Source organism: Phodopus roborovskii, unplaced genomic scaffold (assembly GCF_943737965.1).
Source record: "Phodopus roborovskii unplaced genomic scaffold, PHOROB, whole genome shotgun sequence".
NCBI lineage: Eukaryota > Metazoa > Chordata > Mammalia > Rodentia > Cricetidae > Phodopus > Phodopus roborovskii.
This window is the reverse complement of record NW_026125052.1, coordinates 365,364-390,746: the sequence shown is the minus strand read 5'-3', so window position 1 is coordinate 390,746 and position 25,383 is coordinate 365,364. Positions and strand designations below refer to the sequence as shown.

General features: G+C 46.0%; 1 protein-coding gene across 1 annotated transcript; it reads left to right on the top strand.

The window, feature by feature from the left end:
* The first annotated feature begins 3,238 nt into the window (after positions 1 to 3,238).
* Positions 3,239 to 7,313, top strand: Ccl16 (C-C motif chemokine ligand 16). The gene is made up of 3 exons (XM_051183166.1): positions 3,239 to 3,365; positions 6,503 to 6,623; positions 7,022 to 7,313. Exons 1-3 carry the CDS (start codon positions 3,290 to 3,292, stop codon positions 7,125 to 7,127), a joined length of 303 nt encoding a protein of 100 aa, XP_051039123.1. The 5' UTR covers positions 3,239 to 3,289; the 3' UTR covers positions 7,128 to 7,313.
* The last annotated feature ends 18,070 nt before the right edge of the window (positions 7,314 to 25,383 follow it).

The following is a 25,383-nucleotide window of genomic DNA, read 5'->3' as shown; positions in this document are numbered from 1 at the left end:
TTTAATTCACAGCACACATGCTACACAATAACAGAAATCATACACCAATTACAGGGTTTCTACCCCAATGAGGACATAGTCCTAGGCATTTCAAACATAGAGCTTTAGGCCTTCACCTTTCACTGAAACCATCCCTGTTAATCATTCTCTAAGGTTCCAAACAAAGCCTCTCTATGATAAAGTCAGAAAACAGGGAAAGACCCTAAAGGCACCCCCTCCCTCAGCTCAGGAAGAGCTCTAATTAAGGACTTGGCTGCAGAAAACCCAAACAACCAGACTTTTTTTTTTTTTTTTTTTTTTTTTTTTTTTTGAGAACTTAGCTGGTGCTCCCATATCTCTTTAAAACTCATGGACTTCAAACTACCTGACTTTGAACCCCAGTTTCACTTACCAACTATGAAAGCAAAGGTTTTGCTTCTGAGCCTCAGTCATCCCAGCTGCCATTGTAAAGATTAAATGGGCTACTATTCATAAATGATTAGGAGAGGCTAGAACACGCCACAGCCATTACAGAAGGAATCCTCTCCTGAGCATCATGTGTTGCTTCACTCCACGGTGCTGCTGGGAACTAGAAGGCCTACTTCAGGATTTAAATGAACATTTCCTGGGCCCGATCGATGGGACCTGACATGGGGGACCCCAGACCTCGTCTCAGTAGAGCTCCAGACGAACAGATCCTCAGTCATCAAGCTCCACCTGGCCTGGCTCCCGGGCGCGAAACAAGTATTGAGCACAGGACACACAGCAGCCTTGAAGTCTCTGGCTAAGTCTGAGCCATTGTCCTCTACCCTATGGATGCAGTAAACACCTAAAGTCAGGACTGCTGCAGAGGAGTTATTCCCACTGGAAATGGAGAGCAAGTTCTTTCTTTAAATCATGGCTCTCTGAGCTTTCTTCCAGCCACCCTTAGCAAGTGGGCAGGATGTAAGTTGCTGAGGTATCGCTGCTTTTTTGCCTCCTTTTAAGATCTTCTCTTATTTACAAAAATGTTTAGCCTCTGTAGTCATTTCTCAACATTCCCTCACCCTGAGGACCTGGGAATCCCTAGCAAGGCGGCAATCCTCCTGTAGCTCTCTTGGCAGCCACCGTGCCCTTCCTCCTCCTCATCCTCACTGTCCATCTGGAGGGCAAAGTTGAGTCTCCCTCACATGAGTGTCACCCTTTATCTTCCTTCCAAGCTAGTTCTTATGGAGAAATGACCAGGAATGGAGTGGCTGGGGCATGGGGGAGGGAGTCTAGAAGGCAGTCTGAATCCTCTTCAACTTTCACCCTCAGTGTCCCCAAGACCAGTGCCTGCTTCCCCTGGGGACAATAGGGTGAGGCCAGCTTGGCTCACTGCTCCCTCGCTCTACTCATCTCTACCATAAAGCGTAGGTGTTCTGCCTTATGAGGGTGATGCCATCCCCAGGAGAATAGGGAGCAAAGTCTAGAGCCCCTTGAAGCACCCCTCCAGCATCACCCATGCCCTGGGCGGTGAGTATGTGCTAGGGGAGAGGCGACAATGTGAGACCCCAACAGGGTCTCCCTACTCTGTGCCTTTCTTAGGGTGTGCTGCCTTAATGGATAAGCGAAGCTAGCTCTCCACATGTCTTCTCTCCAGAAATGGGAGGAGGGGAGGAGAGAGAAGTTGGCTGGGATAAAGCTTGCCTAAAGTTGACGGGAGAGTCTGATGTGATTCTCTGAAGTCATGTGTCAGCATCTGAGGACTGAAATGCAGAATTCAGGGAACTGGGTGGGTCTTGTGGACCAAGGACCCTTCCTCCAGTGCTTGGAGAGTGGGGATGCTGCCCAGAATGGTGCTGGATGAGAGGACCTTTCTACTCCAGCACCTGACCACTGTCTGGAGCCATGGTGGTAATGGACACTTATGTTTCTATCCAGCTTAGCCTCATAATGTACCCACACCTGAATTTGATTGCATAACTACAGTGTATTCCTGGATGTTCAGGACCTTGAGCTTGCAACATTCTTCCCACTACCTCTGTAGTCATGTTTAAGTGACTTCATTGTCGCTCCTTTGCATTTCCTATCTGACCTATGAAATTCCAGAGCCAGAAAACAGCTGAAAAATGATCACTGCATCCTAAGGGTCTACACATTCCCTATTCTCCCCCTGCTTCCCATTGTTCATTTACTGAAACTCTTACCTGTCCCTCAAACCCTCACAGCCTACTCACAGCAAAATTGCCTGCATCTTCCAATTCTCCTCTGGATGCTGCCTTTGACTTGGAACTGGACCCTGGAACAACAAAAAGAACAAAGATGCTATCGAAATCTGGATAGGAACCCACACCACGAGAGCAAAAGGCAAACTCATAAGCTGGGCATCAGACGCATCGTGTTAGACCGTGTCCTCTGTGGGCACAGTTGGCCACGGCTATACAGCGGGTAAGTGTGCACTTGCAGTACTCAGAAGACACTAGCTAGTTGCAGCCAAAATTGCTCCAGAAGCCAGAGAGATGTCTGAACAGTTGACAGTGTTTTCTCCTCTTCTAAAGGACTTGAGTTTGCGTCCCTAGCACCCACACTGGGAAGATTCCAATGTCCTGGATATAGTTCCTGAGGATCCAATGACCTCATCTGGCCTCTGCAGGCACCTGCACACGCATATGCACTTACACACACACACACACACACACAAAAAAAAAAAAAAAAACTGGGGCTCCAAGGATGTGTGCCATGGGAGAGCCCAGGCTCAGTTCAGCATTCTTGGAGTGGAGATGGGAACATTCTCCTCGCTGGCCACTAGACCCTGTCCTTGCCTTAATCTTCACTCTCTCTAACCCTGCTTTCTACCCTTCCCCATAGGCCAATCACTGAGGGGAAACTGAGCCCCACCCCACCCCAGGCCTCTCCCACCTCAACAGAGATAGTGGTAAGAAACATAGTGAAAGCCAATAGCTCTGTTCTAGGAACAGCCTATCTATCTCCTACTATGTCTGCTCTGACAACTTTCTTACCCCCCCTAAATGTCTGTGGCCTTGGAGGGCGCTCACGCTGCCGCTCTACTAAACAAGGAAGGGCATGCGAGGCAGCTGACAGAACATCCTTGTCACACAGACCTCCATGCACTTTCTGACACAGATTTCAGGCCTATGGCCCTGAAGCATGCACCAGCTCTAGACTCTAGCACATTCTCTTTCAGCCAACAGAGAGAGGTCTGCTGTGGCTCCTCCTCCGCCAGTTCTGAAGTGGTCAGAGTCCAGAGGTCTGAGCAGGCAGAGTAAGGACGGCCTGCTGGGTAGGCATTCCCGTTCAGCTCTGCCCCCTGCTGCACTACCCTACCAAGATGAAGGGCTCCTTGGCCTCCCTCCTCATCCTCCTCACCATCCTCACCACAGCCTTTGCTTTCTACATCCGGCCGAGTGAGTCACATGTCTCTGAAAGCCAGAGACAAAAAGGGAGAACAGGCAGATGGCTGAGAGGTGATACCAAAGGCTCTGTCAGGTCTCTGGTCACATTAGCCCTGGGGTCCCTTCAAACCCAGCTGCCATCCTCCGTTTCTTCTCGTAAATAGGACTGGGCTTGGCAGAGACCAGAGGTTATAAAGGTGGGTGAGTCTAGGAAGCCGAGACGCGTCTCCTTAGGGAATCCTGTGATCAGAAGGAATCATTTAGGAGGGAAATAAGGAAGCATTAGAGAAACCATTGTAAATGTATATAATAAAAGGGGGTGGGGAAAGACAAAGCTATCCCGCGGATCTAAGCCTAGGAATGAGATGTCTGCTCTTAGGTACCCCTTCCTCTCAGTGCTGGCATAGATTGTTAGAGCTCTTGGGCAACCAAACTGAGTCCCTAAGGAGTGATTGAGCATGCTGTTTGAGGTTGTATGACTCCCTTCTCTACTCCACCACCCCCCCCCCAGACTAAAGGAAGTCTGCAGAAAAATGAAAGGGGTTAATAGCGATGGAGCTGTGGAGAGAGAGAGGAAACTGGAACCTATGGAGAAGAGCGCTTGGCCGCTCCTACCCCTTGCCTCTGCCATCACTGATTGGCACTGTTAACAAAGGAGGCACAGAAATACTAAGCCCTTCTGTACACATAATGCTTTAGGCTGCCATTAGCCTTTACCTTCACCTTCAAGTCTGTCCTAATCTTAGAGTCAGCCTGGCTCCACCTGTGCAGACACAGAGGAACAAAGGTCAAGTGCAGTGAGTCCACATTCTCTCAGGATGACCCCGGCTTTCTAGACCTTACTTTGATAATCAAAGCCATGAGAATCACTGACAGGAACTCTCACAGCAGTGGGTCCAGGCTCCAAGGAAGAGAAAATGGCCTGATAAAAGCCTGAGTCAGTCAGACAGAGCTCTCAACTTAGTCATCAGCCACAGGCATGAGATAAGACTACAGAAGGATTTGTGTTCTGAATGTCTGAGTACAAGGGGTGGTCTCCAGCTTGTCTTCCTAGATAGTCTCAACCAGTGAGTAGTCGGGGGAGGGTTAAGAAGAGCAACCACCAGCCAAGGCCAATACCCACCCAACGTCACAGAGAAGAGATGCAGCCACTTCCAAGGCAAGAGAAGTCACCACCATTTTTTTTTCTCGATTATACCAATCATGGAGTGAGTTTTCTATATTTCAGGTTCTTGAGTTTGGCATCTTCTCAAATATTTTCATCATGATTCTAGGATAAAAGTATCTTTGTGTTCTCTTTGGCAACATATGTACTTTAAAAATAACTTTTTATCCTTAGCATTTTGGAGAAAAATACAAATATACATACATACATACATACATACATACAGTGTGTATGTGTCTTTTTATATCATTTAAGGGAACCTAGAGAAATTAAGAAATTACCAGTGATTAAAGTCCTTTCTTCCATGCTGGTGGTGCATGCCTCTAATCCCAACACTTGGGAGGCAGAGGCAGGCATATCTCTGAGTTCATGGCCAGCCTGATCTGCAGATAGGGTTCCAGGACAGCCAGGACTGTTACACAGAAAAACCCTGGATCAAAAAACAAAACAAAACAAACAAAAAGAATCCTTTATTCAAGACTCTAGTAGGAGCTGATCTGAAGTCTGGATCAAGTACTCTTATCCTTCTCCAACTCGTCCTCCATGTCCCCCTTCTCATGCTCTCCCAGCCCTCAGGATCTCTAATGCTTATAGGATGGAGTCCAGATTCCACCATAGCTTGGCTGGAGTGTGACCTGTCCTCCATGACATCCCATTTTCATCTTTTCTCACTCCCTCTTTCTTTCTTGTATTCTAGCTACCCCAACTGCTCAGCACTCACAACACTAGCTCACACACAGACACACAGAGACACAGACACACACACAGACACACACACACAGAGACACAGACACACACACACAGACACACACACACAGACACACCCACACAGACACACACACACAGACACACACACACAGACACACACACATACAGATACAAACACAGACAGACACACAGACAGACACAGACACACACAGACACACACACAGAGACACAGACACACACACACAGACACCCACACAGACACACACACACAGACACACACACATACAGATACAAACACAAACAGACACACACAGAGACACAGACACACACACATACAGACATACACACAGACACACACACATACAGATACACACACACACAGACACACACACAGACACACACACACAGATAGACACACACACACACAGACACACACACACACACATGCACACACACGCCCCTTTAGGCCTTTCCCCATTGCTTTCTTCCAGAGCCTACAAACCCTTTGTCTAGCTCATATCCCTCCTCTGGGAACCCACTTAGGTCCCCACAACCTACTTTGAGATTTCCCCCTCAATTCCAACACTGGGTTAGGTGCTCTCACTCTGTTCCCATGACATTTGTGTCTGTTCTCTAGTGGATCTCATACAGTTGTCGTTAATTTTTCACTTCCTTTACCCCCCAACTGGTCTATAATATCAGAGGGTAAACTCAGGGGAGGGAGGGGACCGTTGAGCAAGAGACTAAGAGATGGGTGGATGTGTTTGTGTCTTTCCTTTTTCTTTTTTAATATTTATTATTTTTCTTATTTCACATATCGATCCCAGTTCCCTCTCCCTCCCATGCCCTGTGTTTGTGACTTTCTATGATGTCAGAATTTGTTAAATAGTGAGCTGCATCCATTTCACTGGCTGGAGTTTGCAACCTCTTCATGTTTTCACCCCATAGATCCTGGCATATACCACAAGCTCAGGTCCTATGTGCTTCTTTTGGTCACCAGGAAACAGAAGTGAGCCAGCTCCTCCTGGTTCCTTGGCAAATGTCTGAGTTGTTTGTTGCATTTGATGCCATTCAGTTCAGAGGCAAAAGATGCCACATGCATGTGCCTGCACGTATGTCCTTTTCAGTTCAGCCATTCCCCATCACGCTGTCATCAGGCCCTGCTATTGGACATTTTCATCATCATAGGAGTGGGATGTGATTGATGGAAGAGGGAGGGAAGCGTTATGTTTTCCTTTTTTGCTCCCTGACTCAACTCATAATGTGACTCCTTCAGGAATGCCCGAGTCAATAAAACCTGTTCCCAACTGCTGCCATAAGTACTATGAGAAAGAGCTGCCGAAGAGACGGGTGTCGGGGTACAAAGAGGCCCTCAACTGCCACCTGCCAGCAATCATGTGAGCATGTCCCCACATATGTTTCCATGGAGATGGGAAGGGGGAATGGAGCAGACATGGGATGTAAGGAAAGAGTCTCCGTCCTAGACTGGCTTGGGTTGTGGCTAAGGGTTTGTTTGGGCTTTGGCTTTCAGGGTTCTGGGTTCAATCCTTGTCTCTGCCACTTAAAATTGTGCCTTCCAATAAATTGCTACCATTGGAAGCCTGAATGTCCAGTTTAAGTGGGTAAGGGCTGAAGAAGGGATGGTCAAGTCTAGAGGCTACTGAGGCCTTGGAGGACCCATACAGAGAAACCAAAGGAAGGCTCTAGAAAACACGAGCTATGAGTTGCAGGAACATATCAACTGTGTACCCCATCCTGTTCCACAGCCCATGATAGTCTAACTCTGTCTCTGCAGCTTTGTCACCAAGAAGAATGTAGAAGTCTGTGCCAACCCTAAGGAGGAATGGGTCAAAGAGTACATCAAGGATCCCAAAATTCCTTTGCTGCCTCTCAAGAATTGAGCCTACTCTACAGTTATCAGAGGAGTGGTTCAGCCCCAGCTCCTCTGTTCTTGATGATTATGCTTCTGTGAAAGCCTGGGTTTGGGGGAAGAAGGCGGAAGCCTGTGAGAATGCAGCCATGCAACCTCACAGTCAGGGGCAGGGGAGCTGACCGGTGTCCAAAATAAAGAGCAGTACTTTGAGATGTCTCAGTCCTGAAATGAAATGTCAAAGTTGGAGGAAGTAGAAAGTAACTCTCTCTTTCCCTTTCTCTCGCTCTCTCTCTCCTTCTCTCTCTCTCTCTCTCACTGTGTGTGTGTGAGTTTGTGTGTGTGTGTGTAGTGTGTGTGTGTGTGTGTGTAGTGTGTGTGTGTGTGTGTGTGTGTGTGTGTGTGTGTGTGCAAGCCCAAGGATGAGGAATCATCCTTATCACTCTCCCACTTTATTCACTGAGGCAAGGTCTCTTGATCCAACCCAGAGATTCTGATATGCTAGTCTTGCTGGCCAGATTGCTCTTGGGATCCCCTGTCTCCACCTACTGAAGCTAGAATTATAGGTGATCTACCACACCTGGTTTGGGGGATCCAAACACCTGTCCACAAATTTTAACCACTGGGCCATATCCACATCTTCTAGAACATATTCTTGTTGCCGAGAAAGGCACTGTTCTTGTCCTGTACCTGCTTCTTTGAGCTCAGTTTCTTGCCTCACATCAATCCACTAGTTTTCCATGAGGTCCAGTTACCAGAAAGAAAAAAAAAAAAAAAAAGCCCATCTCTACCCTGTGAATCTTGATCCATTAAAAGCCTCATATAACTCTTGAATTTTCTGTACATCTTGTTCTTTTCCTGACTCCATTTTCTCCCATTGCTATTATTTTTGGATCTCAGTTTATTTAATGTGTATAAGTTTTATTTCCTGCCCATGTACCTCCTGCCTTCATGTGATCAAGCATATCTAGTGCAGTTGAACCAAACAAACTTTTGTGTAATAGAGAAAATGCTGTGGCTTGTTACCTCCCATAAACAACAGCCCCTAGCATCTCAGGAAGAATCTATCCTTGGGCAAGGGACTTACAGGTTAGAGGCATTTTTTTTTCAATGGATCTCTTAGGCACAGTAATTAAAGCTTAGAGTATAACTTTGGCTCTCGTGCATCATTTTTTACTTTATTTTACTTTATTGGTTTTCAATACAGGGTTTCTCTGTGTAGCCCTGGCTGTCCTGGAACTCACTCTATAGACCAGGCTGGCCTTGACCTCATAGAGATCCACCTGCCTCTGCCTCCTGAATGCTGGGATTAAAGGTGTGCGCCACCACCTGGCCCACATCTCCCCCCCCCACCCTCTTTTAATACTACTCATAGTCATCAAATCTTCATTTCTATCATTTGTAACAAAAACATCTTGTCACCACATACCCATGTGGGGACACAGGAACAGGTAAAGGGGAGTACTCTACTCTCAACCCCCAACCAGGGACCAGCACTGACTGCTTTTGTTCCTCCCAGAGAGGTGAGCGCCTGCACACACCTTGTCCTAGGCAGGAATTTGTCTGTCTCTGCCCTACACTCCATCAGACTTCAAAGGTTTTAGCTGCATAACATCCAGTCCCTGCCCCCAGCTCACAGCCTGGCAGTTACGTAATCACCTACAAAAATCAATATATAGTCAAGCCTGGATATTTATTTGCAGAGTTAGACATGGGATGAGCGGTCAGTAGCAGAGGCCAGATCAACACAGAAACCAAACAGTATGAGAGTATACACCCAAGACAGCAAAAAGTCCCAGAGTCCTTAGCCAGTACCAGGGTCCAACTCAGGGGACTGGGGTTCGAAGTCCTGTAGAACATGACGTAACTGCAAACAGGAAGCATGGGGCCATGGCTGGCAGCTTGGGACTGGAATGGCATTGTCTTTGTATCCCCGTTCATTGAAGGCATTCAAAGTTAAACATCAAACTGGAGACCTAATTGAGACTGTGCATACATATACATACATATAAAGGAAAACCCCCACCCAGCGCATAATACAAGGCTTGCCAGAAACTCCTAGGCCAGAAGGACTTTGGTTGGTTGTGTTTGTTTTGAAGAGTTATTCCTAGACTTTTCAACTCACACTCTTCCCTATTCCCCCACATAAACCTATTTGCAAGTATCTTATACAACTACCAGCTTTGTGGAACTCAGGAGGCCAGTTGACAGAGAATAGACTATAAAAACGATGTTTGCTGAATTTTTTTCTACTCTCATATGACACAAAGGATTGACCCCAAATGAGTAAAGGTCACGCATAAAAACAAGAGTGATAAGTTGGGACAGAAAGAAAGTAGGAAAATAACTCTGGATAATATGAAGAACATTTTTCTGGTCACATGTTCCCTCCCCACCACCACGAAGATTTGGGGTGGACAACCAGGGATCCCAGAGACAGCTTTACAAATGTTGTAGCCTTCAAAGAGGCCCTGTCAATACACATGCCTTCTGAAGAGAGTCCGTATAGCACGCACATGACTAACTACTGACAAAAGAATGAGTTGGACTCATAAGGTTCTAAATCACTGTCTGCAGTCCACCCAAGAGATCTCTTCTATTTCCCCTTCCCAGGGATATCCGTGTATTGTCCCTGCTTGGGCCCTCCTTATTTCCTAGCCTCTCTGGTTATCCTTTACTTAACAGTTAGTATCCACTTAAGAGTGAGTACATGCCATGTTTGTCTTTCTCAGTCTGGGTTACCTCACTCAGGGTGATTTCTTTCCAGTTCCATCCATTTGCCTGGAAATTTCCTGATGTCCTTGTTTTTGACAGCTGAGTAATACTCCGTTGTGTAAATTTCCCACATTTTGTTTATCTGTTTCTCAGTTGAGGGGCATCTAGGGTGTTTCCAGACACTGAGCTTCCCAAACAGCCCCAAGAACTGGGGACCAACTCTTCAAGTCCCTGAGACTGATGGGGGACATTTCATTCAAACCGCCATGGTACATCTGACACTAGAAGCAGGGGCATTTTTAATGCATTTTTTGAGAATTTCATACATATATAAGGTCTGTCTGATCATGTCAGTCCCTGCCCTCCTCCAACTCTGAGAGCATATTTTAGCTTATTTGTAAAAAGATTTATTTACTTATGTACTTTACATACATGGGTGTTTTGTCTGCATGTACATCTGAAAGACCCCCAGAGACCCCAAGAGTTTGGAGCCTGTCAGGGGGAAGGCCCTTGCCCCCAAGAGACGAGACCAGACCACTGGATGCAAGTGCAAGAGGTTGTTTATTGTTTACACAGGTACCTGTGGACGCTTCCAGTCTTTCGGGGGGACTGAGCGTGCTGAGGTTAAAACTCAGGCAGTTTATATAGGGTTGGGGTGGCAAGAAGCAGGCTTACAGAAGCAGAAGCATGGTTACAGGGATTTCATTGTTTCATCTAAATGTTGCAGTTGTAGTTAACCAAGGACAGTTGGTTATTCGGGTTGGGCACAAAGAATACAAAGAATTCAGTTATGACTATCTCAGCATACTGGACACTGTCCTGCTGACCTTGCTTTGGTCCAAGCTACAGACCACAGATATCTGGTTGGCGTTGGATGAGAGCAGCACCTGGTTCCCTCCTGTACTTTTCTCATAACTTGACCTTGGCAAATTAGCAAGAGCAATTTAAACAGGCAATAAGCATAGTGGGGGTCTTTCACATCTATACACCAGAAGAGGGCACTGGATTCCATGGTAGACAGTTGTGAGGGGATTGAACTCAGGACCTCTAGAAGGACAAGTCAGCATTCTTAACCGTTAAACCGTCTCTCCCGGCTCCTGAAAGCATATTTTAAACAAAAGAAATCTTGAATCTATGCAGACTTGAGCCTCTCTGAATTTGGAAGAGACTGCTCATCTGACTAAAGGAAGGGACTCCGGAGCTTGCGCCTGAAGCCTCCTGGTCCATGGTGTAGGCTGCCTAGGGCTTGGCCTCCACTAGCTATTCCCCAATTCCTGCAGAAAGGCTTTGAAGAATCAATGTACAAAAATACAGGGGGGGGAATACTTTTAACCTCCCCAGAGTGCAGCATTCATTAGCAATGGCTTGTTTTACCCATCTGAAAAATGGAGTGGAAGTATCACAGAGGTGCTGTGACCCTCACAGGATCTGGAACAAACTTTACAAGGAAGTAGAAAACACAGCCATCCTCTTCAAAACTCGAACATATCCTATGGGTGAAACAAACCCTGTCAAGAAAACACATTGGCAACCACGCTTAAGGCAAGAAACTCCCCTCCCCGGATATAGGTATAAACTAGAGCAGAGGCTTCAGAAGGACTCCGGAGTGGACTAAGAGAAGGAACTGGCTAGCCCCTGGCATCTAAGGGGAAAGAGTGAAAAGATCAAGGAAAGAAACTAGAGACTGTAGTGAATGTAGCAAGGATGTCTTACTGCCTGGGTCCCTCAATTCCATGCATTCTTTGGCCCCTGGCATACTTGATGGGACAAAGTTTAGGAGGAGACAATGGGGATAAGTCTTACGTACAGCATCACATGATTTGAGATACAGCCAGCACCCGGAACAAGGAATTAGGATCCGATAACTATGATGCTACACAGCCCAGGCTGGCTTCGGTGATCCTCCTGCCTCATTCATGCAGGCTCATGGCACCACACTGGGCTCAGGGAGGATTTTAACAAATGTAGGGCTTGCATATGCATTGATGTGTAGAGTACTCGGCCTCTTCAAGGGGACCCTGATGTAAAACGGACCCTGAGGTATTTTCAGTTGTAAGTTAAAGGAGAATAGTACGGGTTCACATGCATGAAGCGCCCAGTGCCATGCCCCACTCAACAGAAGATTCGGTACTCCCAGGCACCTTCCCAGAGAAAGGCTGCTTGTTAGCAGGTGCTCACTGGTAAGGGAAGACAAAGGCACGTGGTGGTGTATGGTCCCACATTGTCTGAAAGGAGACAGGTTGGTGGGAAAGGAGTCGTGCCATGAACAGCACACACCCAGAACTTCACCCTGCCTGACCACCGCAGGACTCTTTGCCTCTGGACCCTAAACATGCGGTTTCTCTTGTGCACCACAGAGCACAGAAAAATTGAGTGACAATTTTCTCAGTTCTTCTGAGGATAATGTCTAACCTGTCCCCATTCTTAGATGCAAAGGAGAGATCCATTGCATTCAGGGCAGAGCTCAAGTCAGCTGAACTTGCTGCCCGGTTCTCTAGGTAGTGACAAACTGCTTCTTCTCATTTGACTGTGCCTTTCCAAGGCCCTTGGCTCACTAAACATTTATCAGGAGAGTCACACAAAGCTTGGGTGGGACATGTAGTCATTGTTATACAGCAATTTGGGTTGCAAACTAGGGATCCGGGTCGAGATGTGCCACCACAAGCATTTTAAGTTGTGTTCTGGAGGACAGGAAGGATTCGGAGCTAATTTAAGATCAACTCAATCTTGGGGGAGTTGAACTAACTTAATCCTGGGAAAGTTGGTGGGTATTGCCCTCTAGTGGTCAAAAATCATGCCAATTAGTTTCTTTTTAAAGGGCTTGCAAACTCATGTTACAGAACAGCAATGTGTCTGCATGTCCAATCACCAAAGCATCTCCTTACCCACATTTTCCCTGCTTTCTCTCCTTGAGAGGGAACTGAGGGTTTTGGTCTAGACTGAGGACATGGGGTTAAACTTTGTTCTCACAGAGCTTAGCTTTGAGTGAATAGAGACCATACACTAACATACATACACTTCAGCTTCAATAAAGCATTATGAAGCTAAGTGAGAGTAATTGGGAGAATTGCAAAAGGACAGCTTTGTACCATCTGATAAGAGCTTCCTGTGATGATATGTTATTTATATTTAATAAAGCTTGCCTGAGGGTTCAGAATGTAAAGCTAGCCCCAAGCCATAGAGGCTAGACAGTGGTGATACACACCTTTAATCCAAGGACTCAGGAGACAGAGGCAGAAGATCTCTGTGAGTCCAAGAACACCCAGAGCTAAATGAGAGTGAATCACTCTAATAGAGTAACAGAACTCACACCTTGAACCCCAGCACTAGGGAGATGGAGGCATGACTGATATGACTTGGCGGAGAAAGGAATATAAGGCAGGAGGAGAAAGGAACTCAGAGGATAACATTGCCTCTGAAGATTCTGGAAATGGGATCACCCATTTCAGTCTGAGGTAGAGGTAAGAACTAGTGCCGGCTGCTTTGCTTCTCTGATCTTCAGCTTGAACCCCAATATCAGTCTTTGTGCTTTTATTATTCATGTTACACCCTCCAAGAAAGGTAATGCTAGTAGAATCTTATTAAGATCCTGATTCACCAATCACCCTGGATTAGGTGTTCAGCCCAGAGACCCAAGCACTTAAAATGCCTAACTGATCACTCCACAAAGAAAGACAATAACCTCTCAAGAGCAGTTTTGAAAATACAGCCGAGAACTTGAAATACAGAAGCAGTTAGACTTTGGAGGGGCATTATTAAAAATAGTGAGCAACAGGAATGCATCAATTCCTTTGTGTGTGTGTGTGTATGTGTAAGAGAGAGAGAGAGAGAGAGAGAGAGAGAGTTTAGTATGTGTAACACAGGAGTGAAAATCATCTAAGGAGACACTTTTTTGAATGCTGACCTACTTTTAATAAAATTTTAAAAGGGCTAACTTTAACAATAATCTAAAGTGCTGTTTCCTATTAATTTTGACATTCCTTTAACATGAGGGATAACTAACATTAAAGATCTTTATAAAACCACATGGGGCCAGACATGCCTATAATCCCAGTACTTGGGGGACAGAGGTGGGTGAATCTCTGTGTATTCAAGGACAGCCTCGTTTACAGAGAGAGTTCCAGGACTGTCAAGGCTACAGAGAAAGTCTGTCTTGAAAAACAAAACAACAAAAAGCCATATGGAAACCCACTACTATAGAATCTTCCTACCTTTACACATACAGAGAGAGAGTTTTCGTGGAGATTCCATATAATGGAAGAGATAATACCCCAAATAGGCAACACATGCTACTAAATGCAAACTCCAGTGCCAGGAATGGGTTGCATCTTTTTGAGAAGTTGGCCAAATGGGCCCCATAGACTTCCCCAGACATCACAGGCTAATGCCAATGCTACTGATTACCCTTTACAATAGTAAGGTGCCATTGCTGAGGACACCACATATCATGGAGACATCTGTTACTCATCTGAAAGTGTCACCCCTTCTGACTAGTATTCATAGCTGAAAGGTACTATCCATGCTACCGGAGGAGAAAAGCCATCATTAATCTCACCCAGCTATGAACCCCTCAAGTCATAATAATGGCCTGTCTATAAGATATGCTGGCTGAGAAATAGTGGCATGAAAGTTATGTGAAGGGACAACCACTTTTTAAAAACTGGATTTAAGGGCCACTCCATGGGATAAACCCATACCTGGTATGGTTAAAGTGGCTAAGAACCCAAGACTAATAGGTCATGGACTTAAGGGAAAACCTATTGTTACTATTCTGTTAAGTAACCATAGAAATAAAACGAGTCCTAAGGACATATTGCTACACCCATAGATCAGTGCATCACTCTATCCTCATCAGAGATAGAGAGTAGACAGATGTGGCCCATAGGCAAAAGGGGGAAACCAGTTAGAATGAATTGGTTTGTTTTGATTGGGTATGTTAATTAGGGCAGCCAAAAGGATGCTTTTGATTGGTGGGCTTCAACGATTTGATAGCTGGACTTTGGTGGTCAGTCTTAGGAGGAGGAAGTGACCAAATAGGGGATAGACCTTGGTAGCTAGCTTTAGGAATGTAAGGAAGAGAAGGACAAACGACAAAACCTGTCAGCATCATGCTTGCCGTGATGCTTGAGCCTGTTAGAGCCCTTCAGACAGTAAGAGACTTTGGAGTGCTCAGCCTTAAGTAGGATGTCTTTCTCACATCCCTCCCCTCAGAGCTCAGGGATCAGTGGGGAAGAGTGAGCAGAAAGATTGGGAGAGCCAGAAGTGGTGGACGATTTTGAGGAAACAGCATTTTCCAGACACACAGAGTGGATGTACATATGAATTCAGAGAGACTGTGACGGCATTCACAAGACCTGCACAGATTCCAACCAGATGACAACCCTAATATGGAGAAGGGAAAGTGGGCACAAAGTCCCACCCTGGGGGGAGTTTGGGGAGAGAAAAGAATATGATCAAAATATTCTAAGAAACTCTCAATGTTTTTAAACTGAATAAAAAGATTTATGCATATGAGTACTTTGCTGTTAATCCCAAAAATAAGACCATTACATAATTTTCAGTCAAACTGAAGCAAGCTTTAATTAAATATTGGCCAGAATGATGGCCAGGTCCATTCCTGGGTTCCCAGAAAATGGTGATGAGTCACATTTTGCAGAGGCTCAAAAAGACAAAACCATATGGCCACCATATTTCCCATCAGGTCCAATCAGGGGCAAGCATGTATCCTGATGTGCTTCCTGACTGTGTATCTCCCGCCTACATCCAATCAGGGCAAACACATATGCTGATGAACCTCTTGCCTACATCCAATCAGGGGCAAGCATACATCCTGACTTATTCCCTGCCTATGTACCATGTAATGAAGCACATCTGGTGCAACTGAGTAAAAAAAAAAAAAAAAATTGTTTAGGGGGTAGAAATCATGTGGTTTATTATCTCCCATAACATTCTAGGAAGTTATCTGTCCTTGGACAAGTGAGGCTTACAGGTTAGCTTTGTCCCTTAAATTGTCTGTGTGTATGTCTGTGTACCATAGAGGCCAGAAAAGGACATTTTCTGGAACTGGAGTTGCAGATGGTTGTGAGCTGTGTGTGAGCTTGGAGCTGCCATGTGGGTGCTGTGAATCAAATCCAGGTCCTCTGGAAGAGCAGTCAGTACTATGATCCATTGAGCCATCTCTCCAGCCCCAAGTAAAGATAATCTAAGATAGAGCTACAAAGTGAAATCTTGTCTCAAGAAAAATAAGTAAATAAACGATGGTCTCAAGAAATACTTGTATCCTTCCATGTTGTTTTTTGTCAACTTGGCATAAACTAGAGACACCTGGGAAGAAGGACCCTCAGTTAAGGAATTGTCTTTGACAGATTGGTTTATGGGCATGTCTGAAGGGTGTTTTCTTGATAACTAATTGATGTAGGAGGGCCCATCTTCACTGTGGTCAGCACCACCCCTAGGCAGGTGAGCCTGGGCTGTAAAAGGTTAACTGAGCAAGCCAGAAAGCAAACCAATTAGCAGCATTCCTGCATTGATATCTACTTCAAGCTTCTGCTTGAGTTCCTGCCAGATTCCCTAGATGGTGGACTATAGCCAGTAAACTAAACTAAAAACCTTTTCTCCCCAAGTTGCCTTTGCTCACTGTTTATTTATGGCAACAAGGAAGTCCATTAAAACACCCTCCCTTTGGCTATCAGATTACCGAAATAAGGAACCTGAAGAACTGGAATTTTCCCAGGCATCTGAGGCAGGTGGGGAGGGGGGTGGAGAAATCTGAAGATTGGTACCACTAGAGGAGGAATTTTTCTCCCAGTTCTGACAACTTGTCAGACAGGCCACCTTGCAAGCCAGACAGGAGCCAGTGGTGGGCCACTGATGGGCCAGACCACACCTTGAGCAGGACTTCTTAGAAACCAACAACTGTTGTTCTCTACTCAAATCTAAACCACATGCCAATATGACAAAGAAGGACTTGAGTCAGGCGGTGATAGTGCACATCTTTAATTCCAACGCCCAGGGAGGTAGAAGCGGACAGATCTCTGAGTTCAATGCCAGCCTGGTCTGTAGAGCAGGTTCCAGGACAGCCAAAGCTACACAGAGAAACCCTGTCTTGAGTCCCCCCATCCCCCCACCCAAAAAAAGAACCTGAGAGGGGTTGTCGCTGATCTCTTCCCACAGTGGCCACACTGGATAAATTAAATCTCCTTTCTCTGCTTTTCACTATGATTTGCCTCTTTAACAGGTGTCTTGAGGGCTTGTTAGGGTAGCCAGGACCCAGGCTTTGACCTCTAGTAACATGAGTTCAACTAAAGCTGCCATTGAGGATGGATTCAGTTCAATAAAACCCAATAGAAACTATGTGGTATTTCTAGACAATGGAGCAGAGGAAGGAGCCTGGGGCAACAGTCACCCTGAAGAATAGAGGGCAACCATAGAAAGGGAGAAAGCCAACAGAGGAGAATCCCAAAGTCTTTGTACAAATTCAGTCCAAGCTTCTGGCTGACCCTTGAGCCATACAAATTTGGTTAGACTAAAAGCATTTGGCAGCTAAAGAACGAAACTAAGATCCGAGTTGCTGTCCACAACAGTTTGCAGTTTGAACCTGAGCTCATGGCCTGGTGAAACAAAGACAGAAAACTCATCAATCAGAGCAGTATGGTAGTATCTAGAGTCACCATGCCATAATATCCATAGTGCCCAAGACATAATCCAATGGGATTGTGGTTCAACGGGAAATGAAATCCAACCTCCTGGAGAGTCACCTGAGGGAGGAAGACACATTCTGAATGCAGCAGCACTGTCCCGTCGTGTGGACAATAACTTTAGTGAACAGCTCTCCTCTGTCACATGCTGCCATGTTCTGTCCAAGAATATGGGGCCATAGGACCATGCACTAAAGCTTCTAAAACTGGGAGACAAAAAGAGATCCTCCTTCCCTTAAGTTGTTTCTGTCACAGTGACAAGAAAATGAATGTGGTTCCCCAAGAATTTCAGGGCAAAAGATATTTGATACTGAGCAGACCAGAAAGGCAAGGTCTGAGGCTCAGGATCCCAAAGGTCAGTGTCAAGAATGTATTTGGGATGGAGAGATGGCTCAGTGACTAAAATCATCTTCTCCACAATCCTGAGGGCCAGAGCTTGAATCCCAACAACCATGTAACAAGCCACACATCCTACAAACACCTATAACTTCAGATCCAAAAGAGGCAGAGACAGGGGGCTGTAAGGCCTCAGCCTAGCTGAAATACAAATTCTATATCCAAAACTGCTCTAAGGATTTTCCTCTTCTCCCTTTCAAATCTCATGGGATAGTGATGCTGCATTCAGATTGGGTCTTCCTCCCTTAGTTAACTCTGGAAACGCACACAAGCAAGCGTGTCTCCTTAATCTCCTAGGTGATTCCAAATCAGTCTCATTAACAATTGGATTAATTACCAGACCATTTCCCTGAGCATGGCTCGGCCTTATCAATCAATCTCTAAGATGTCACCATCAAAACCTACCTCAAAAAATAGGTAGAGTTAGGTATACTCCTTTAATCACAGCCCTTAAGAGACAGAGGCAGAAAGGCCAAATTTATTCTACATAACAAACTCCAGGATAGTAAGTGCTGCATAGAGAAACCCTGTTTCGAAAAACAGAACAAAAAGAAAAAAAAAAGGAGGAATAGGAGAGTGACTAAGAAAGGCATTCAACTGTACATAAACACACCAGTGACAAATACTGCTTTTCCAGAGGATACAAGTTCAGTTCCTAGAATCCACCTCAATGGCTGGGAATCACCTGTACCTCCTGGCTGTATGTCTGTGCATGCACCATGTGCATGCCAGGTACCTGTGGAGGTCAGAGGAAGGCATCAGATCTCCTGGGGCTATTACAGACAGTTGCAATCTGTTGTATGGGTGCTGGGAATTGAACCTGAGTCCTCTGGAAAAGCAGTCTGCTCTTAACCCCTGAGCCATCTTACCACCACCACCACCCATCTTGTTTTAAAGAATTTAGGGCAAATCCAGACCTAAAAAACAGTAATGGGAACTCAAAAGGTCAAAGTTAAAGCCATGTTCTTTAACTGGAATTAATGGTGAGAAAAAGGAAGGTGTGGTCAATGCTAATAATGCCATTTAGAAAAAATCTTTTACATACCTATGTGGCCCTAGGTATTTGGAAGTAAGCTGTATAATGTGGATTCCAGGATGTGTACTGGAGTGTTGCTGTTCATGGCCAACCACAACCAACTTTAAAAAGGCTCGTTGCCACCCATAGCAATCTTCTAGTCAGCCTTGAAATGCACCGCAAGGAGTAACCAAGCCTACATGTGGAAATCTGCTAGTCCGGCTGTGATAGGCCAGGAAAATAGATGTGAGAAAGAACAAATATCCCTTACTTCATATGGAGTAAGATGACCAAACTTTTTCTGAGTTCATCTTCAAATGCATTTGCAAATTATCTGGGTACTAAGTAATGCAATAATCTCTACCCTGGAGGTGGATGTAGTCTACACGCTGGTGGCATCATTTGCTTGTTATCTGACTACAAAGTCTTTAATTTCGACACAGTCAGTGTTGAAACTCAGCTGGAGTAGCTGTGGTTCTGATTTTTTCATAGAAGGTTAAAATGTGCCAGCTCTTTCTTCCCAGTTAATTCCATTACAATCACAGAAGTGTGCCTGACACTAACATGATGGGTCCAGGTTCTGGCCGGGGACTGGCCTGCCTCACCTGAAGGTAATGAGTAAGATGGGGTGGGGGGGGGGGAAATCTCCAGTAATCCCAACAGCTCTTAAAAGGGGGATTCTTTTGTTAAATAAAAGGTAATGGAAGAAAGGAACCTTAATGCATGTGCTGGGTAGGCAAAAGAAACAAAACTACATTGTGTGTAATGTGGGCAAGAAGTTATGAACGGGGAAGACAGAAAGGGTAAAAGTGATAAGTAGGGGACAAAAGATCAGACAGCAATACAAGAAGAGACTGACCAACAGAAAGAAATCCCAGGTGATGTCTAGACCAGAAGACACCAAAGACTGGAGATGTCTGCTCTTTCATTCTGGTCTCTTAAGCCACCTAATGTCCCTTCCTATTGTTCAGGGAAGCGGGATCTGTGCCCACACACTGGCTGGTAGTGTTCTGAGAAAAAAGGGGTAGAGTAGTGGAGGGAAGTGTGTCCTGTTCCACATTTGGCCCTCACAGTGAAAATGGGCTGCTCTGTGTCTGCCCACCACATAGTCTTCCTGGGAGTGCCTGTCTCCTGGACTCCAGCCAAACCTGACTGACCAGAAAGATTAGTCCCAGATGTGGCCTACACACACACACACACACACACACCACACACCACACACCACACACACACATACACACCATAACACACCACATATACACACCACACCACACACACACACACACCACACACATACATACACACCACACCACACACACACTACACACACACATACACACCACACACACATACACACACACACACACACACACACACACACACACACCACCAGATGGAGTCACATCTTAAGACTGCTAAGGGACAAAGAAAGAAATTCAATCTCACTAGGGCTGGCTGAGTTAGAATGAAAAACTTAACCTGAGTTTTTGTCCCTTTCACCAACCTTTACATGAAGTAAGTCCATAGTTGGGGGGGGGGGGAAATCCTGGGCAACATACAAAAGAAACAGTGATTGAAAGTAGATCGTAAAAGGGGCATGAGGGGGGAGTGCTTTCTGCACAAGACAAAGGTTATTAAATAAAAATCTCAGTGCTGGGCATGGAATCAGGGAGCCCCCACAGGCCCTGAAAACAGCCAGAGCAATGCTCTTGGCTGGCCACTATTACTAGATGGCCAGATCCTATTACCAAAGACGTATAAAATTTGGTTATGGTACACAGAGAAATAAACAAGGAACCAACCTGGAAACTTCCTCCCTACTGGCTAGTTTTCATAGAGCTAGAAGGCGCTATTCACTTCTATCCACTGCAGGAGAAAACATACCAATAGTCTTAAACAACACTGAACACTGAATGATACAATGCTGACCTTGCCAGGCAAGATATGCCCATTGATGCAATGGTGGCATGGTGCTGTCGGGGTAACCAAAAGCTTTCTAGTTGGCTCTTAGGCTTACTCCCCAGAAGGGAATTCATACCTGACATTGTAAACCTGGCCAAACTCCTAAGTGTAGTGAAAGATTCAACAGATCCACTGTATCTGGCATGAATTCCGGAGTGATGGCACCTAGGGCTTGAAAAACACCTTTCATTTGAAGTCAGTGGTTGTTACCTGAGTTGCTCTGCCTGGAGGAATTTCAGAACGTTTGTGTAACTTAGTCTCAAGACTAGCCTGGCAAACAGCAAGTCTCATATGGCTGAGAACTGCTTTTGTACTGGTTCCTTCAAACAACTCCAGACAGGAGGTTTAGTATGCAGAAATTGACTTGCTAAAAAATTGTCTCTGCAACAATAAAGAGGCTTTTGCAAAGCCACGCACTAGGCAGTCAGCTCATCAGAAGCGGACTCCCCTACTGCTGCTGTAGAAGCAGTCAAACATGCTGGAGTGACTCTTTCTTCCACTGACCCATGTAAGACAGAACACCGAGGACACCTATGGCAGGGCTGGAGAGCCGCGTCCGTGGTTAAGAGCACTTGTTTTTGAAAAGGACCTAGCACCTAGCACTTAGCACCTAGCACCCACATGACAACTCACAACCACCCATAACTGCAGTTCTGAGAGAGTATATGCCTTCTTCTGACATCCTTAGATACCACTGTGGTGCACAGACATACATATAAACAAACACTCACACACATAAAATAAAAAACAAACTTTATTTTTTGTTTTCTAAAGGCCGGGGAGATTATAGACTGTGGTAGGAAACCTACTACACTACAGTTGATTTCCTGGATGCTCATGTTGTCAAACTGCCTTTTACATATTTATATTTATACCCATAGACTAATACTATTCTCAGCCTTGGTTGGGAAAGCCCCTCTTTGCATTGGATAAAAGTTAATGCAGAGACTCATAACTGGTCGGACAGGTGAGAGTGCATGACTGTGGCATTCTCAGCCCTACATGGAACATCTATATTAACTCCAGCAAGGCTCCGAGAGTATCATGGGAGGAGAGGGAGGGAGGAACTAAGAGAGGAAGGATGGGGAGGGGTACTGTGCAATGCGGTCTTCTGTACATAGCACCGTCTTTGCTCTCATGAACTCACGGCAGCTGTGGTTATCTGCACAAGACAAGTAAAGATGATGGTGTCTGTGTGTCTTCCCTGGGGTGTGGTTATGCTGTGAAGGTGCAGGAAGGCTGATGCACCCAGCTCTGAGGGCTCTGCTAGGTCCACTGTTTGAAACACAGCATCTTTTCAGTGGGGAAGAGGGGCGTAGGGACCAGTGAAGAAGTGTCTCTGGGGTAGTGGGATGCTTCCTCGCAGGGACTAGCACAGGTTGCGAAGTTCACATGCAGATAGACACACTGTTCATGGTGTCGACTGTAAGAAAGGACTCCTTATCAGAAGATCTGCTCTGCCACTCTCTTCTCTGGTGGGAAATCGTATTTTCCTATTTTCATCTCTTCCGTTCCTCAAGTACACTCATAAGGCAGACAGAGTCTTGCTACATACCCTGTCAGGAAGGACCAAAGAGGAAACATACAGCCTTTTTTGCCAGAATTATTAAAGAAGGCAGATGTCCTGCAAACCAACAAGCGATCCTGGTGCAAGCCAGAGAGTCCAGGTATTGCATATGTATCCCAGCTGACCGGAAGGAAGGCCACATAGGAAGGGCTACAGGGACCACCCAGACTGATGAGTCATGTCCTTTCTTGTGGGGGAACCTCAGACTGCTAGAAAGCCTGCAGACAGACTCACGGTCCTGTTTACTGTGGGAAGGGCGTTTCAACAAGAACCTATGGACATGGACAGCCCTGTGAGCCCCCAAATACCTGGACATGACTCAGAAAGGAGAACATGGGTGTCCCACCAGGCCCTTAAAATACCAAGGGAAATATACGTCCACTTAGGTTATGGGAGTAAACGTTCATTTCCTGTCAGTTTAAATGTACACACTTAGATTCTTGCTATAACTCTGTGCACTTCTGGAGCCTTTTTCTTTTTTAAGATTCGTTTTATTTCATGGGTATGCTGTTTTGCCTGCATGTGTGTCTATGTTCCGTGTGTGTGTGTGTGTGTGTGTGTGTGTGTGTGTGTGTGTGTGTGTGTGTGTGACATTCATGGAGGTCAGAATGGGACATTGGACCCCTGGAACTGGAGTTATGGGTGCTGGGAATCAAACTCAGTTCCTTTGCAAGAGTAACCAGAGCTCTTTACTGCCGAGGCAGCTCTCCAGTCCCAGCCCTTACATTTCTTAGCATTTGTATCTTTTCCTTTACATCTCTGTGTATGGTTGCGCTTTCTTGCCTAATTGGGACTTGCTGCTGCTATTGTCTTCCCCCTGGGACCGTGTGACCATGGATGGAGGCCCACGAGGAAGGCAGGTGTCCGCTGAGGTTCCCACTGGCTTCCCCTGGCCTGCAGCCCTTCTCCCTGCCGTGGCTACTGTGGCAGGTCTGGCTGGATGCCCACCTGCCTCCTCTTTTGTCTCACTACTCTACAGCTCCTGCCAACCTCAGACAAGGAGTGGGGGCTTTCCCCTTCCAGCAAAGCCCCAGAATCCCTCAGGTTTGGCTCAATTTTGCCTATGGACACCTTGCAATGGCAGGGATATTCTTGTGAAAGTCATCCAAGTCCCTCTGTGCCCCCTTCCCCTCTTCCAGCCTGGGCTTCTTCCTACCACTTTATGCCCCCATTTCTGACACATCAGCCCTGTCACTGCTCACAGGAGGGCAACTGGAAACAGAGACAAACACTGGGCTGCTGCCTCAGTAGCTGTGCTCACTAGGCCCGGGTCATCATGTTCGTGACATTGGGAAGAAAGCACTGCCTACTATTAACTATGAGGACTAAAGGGAACCGCTCATACTATACATTACCTGGTACAGGGGAGAGTAGGTGAGGTCTGGGGTGAGGGGAGGAGTCAGGGAGGAGCCTCTGTGTGTCACATCACCTCAGGGAGCCTCTGCTAAGAGCAGCTGGGTCTCTCACTGGGTCTGGGACTGAGCTCCATGGGAATTCTCTGTCTGGGATTACAGAGGTCACAGAACACAAGCGCCTTTGTTTAGGAAGCACCTACTATGTGCCAGGGATCACATTAAATGACCATTTCTCTTTCCAGGCACCAAGGAAAAACCATTCCATTTTACATATGAGGGACTGTCTAGCGGGAACAGGGCACTTCAAATCCAGAGACCAGAATCAGGAGCAAAGCCCATGCAACTCTGGGGACTGCTCTCTCCCCTACACAACACGGTCAGTCGGAGAAGGCGATGGTGCACCCTCCCTCTCTTCCTGATTGTTGCTCTTTGAGAGGGAGGCATAGTGCTAGGTCACTTTATTTCAAACGTGGTTCTAAAGCCCACCCACTTCCCTGGGCTGTGAAGGTAAGGGCTGGGGGAAGGGGCTGGAATAGGGAGGCCCTGCATGAGTCGGGTCACCTCAGAGAGCCTTTACTGAGAGCAGTGATGTCTGTTCAGAGGATTCAGTGAGCTCTGAAGCCTGAGTGAAGCTTTGTGTGGAGCTCGTCCTTTAACACCGGCCACCACTTCTTAGACATGATCACACGTTTGAACGCTTACCTGACATGAAGTCCTTCGTTTGCTTGTTTGTTTGGGGGTGCTCTCTCTCTCTCTCTCTCTCTCTCTCTCTCTCTCTCTCTCTCTCTCTCTCTCTCTCTCTCTCTCTCTCTATTGCTGTATTTGGAGACAGATTTTCAGTGTGTGGTTCAAGCGGGCCTCCAACTCATGATCCTCCTCTCGCCCCGCCTTCTCAGTGCTGGATTTGCAGGTTTGTCCCAACAGTTTCAGATGACACAAATTCTAAAGGTATGAAGTATGTAAGGGAAGGGATCTCCTACCATGACCCGTGCTCCTCCTTCACCTTTGCTAGTTTTTAATGATAGGTGGCACTCTCTCCCCCCCCATGCATGTTCATGCAGGTTGTATGTGCATGTGTGTAGAGGCAAAAATATCAACCTTATGTGTCATTTCCAGCAGGCTGATTGAGGCTGACTATTAAGACCTGAGGGCCACTGAGTCGGTTCATACATGATCATTCTTTTCATGGCTCTTTATTCTTCAAGAAATACTCTTCCCCAAAGTTCTCCCTCAAACATCTCTCTGTAAGATTTCTCTTTAAATCTAACACTATTGTACAAACTGACTTAGTGGAGCACATTCTATACAGAGAGATAACTTGCTCAGCCTAGGGGTGTGGGGGTGGAGAGGTGCCTTGGGACAGACTTAGTAGACTTCCTATGGGAGGTCTTACCTTCTCCAGGAGCAGATGGGAGATGGGGGGAGTGGGAGAAGAGGAGGGAGTGGGAGCTAGGATTAGAGTGTAAAACATAAATTAATAAAACAAGAATTTTTAAAAAATGATTTCTTCTTAAAAGTTCTCTCTAATAATTTTTCCTCTAAAAGCTTAAGGTTCTCTTTTAAAGTTCTTAAAAGTTTTC

What these genes read in the sequence shown, in the direction of transcription:
- Ccl16 (XM_051183166.1), top strand. Translation starts at nt 3,290, where the DNA reads ATGAAGGGCTCCTTGGCCTCCCTCCTCATCCTCCTCACCATCCTCACC. An exon ending in TGCTTTCTACATCCGGCCGA is followed by an intron (nt 3,366 to 6,502) that starts GTGAGTCACATG and finishes TGACTCCTTCAG; the next exon opens with GAATGCCCGAGTCAATAAAA. An exon ending in TGCCACCTGCCAGCAATCAT is followed by an intron (nt 6,624 to 7,021) that starts GTGAGCATGTCC and finishes CTGTCTCTGCAG; the next exon opens with CTTTGTCACCAAGAAGAATG.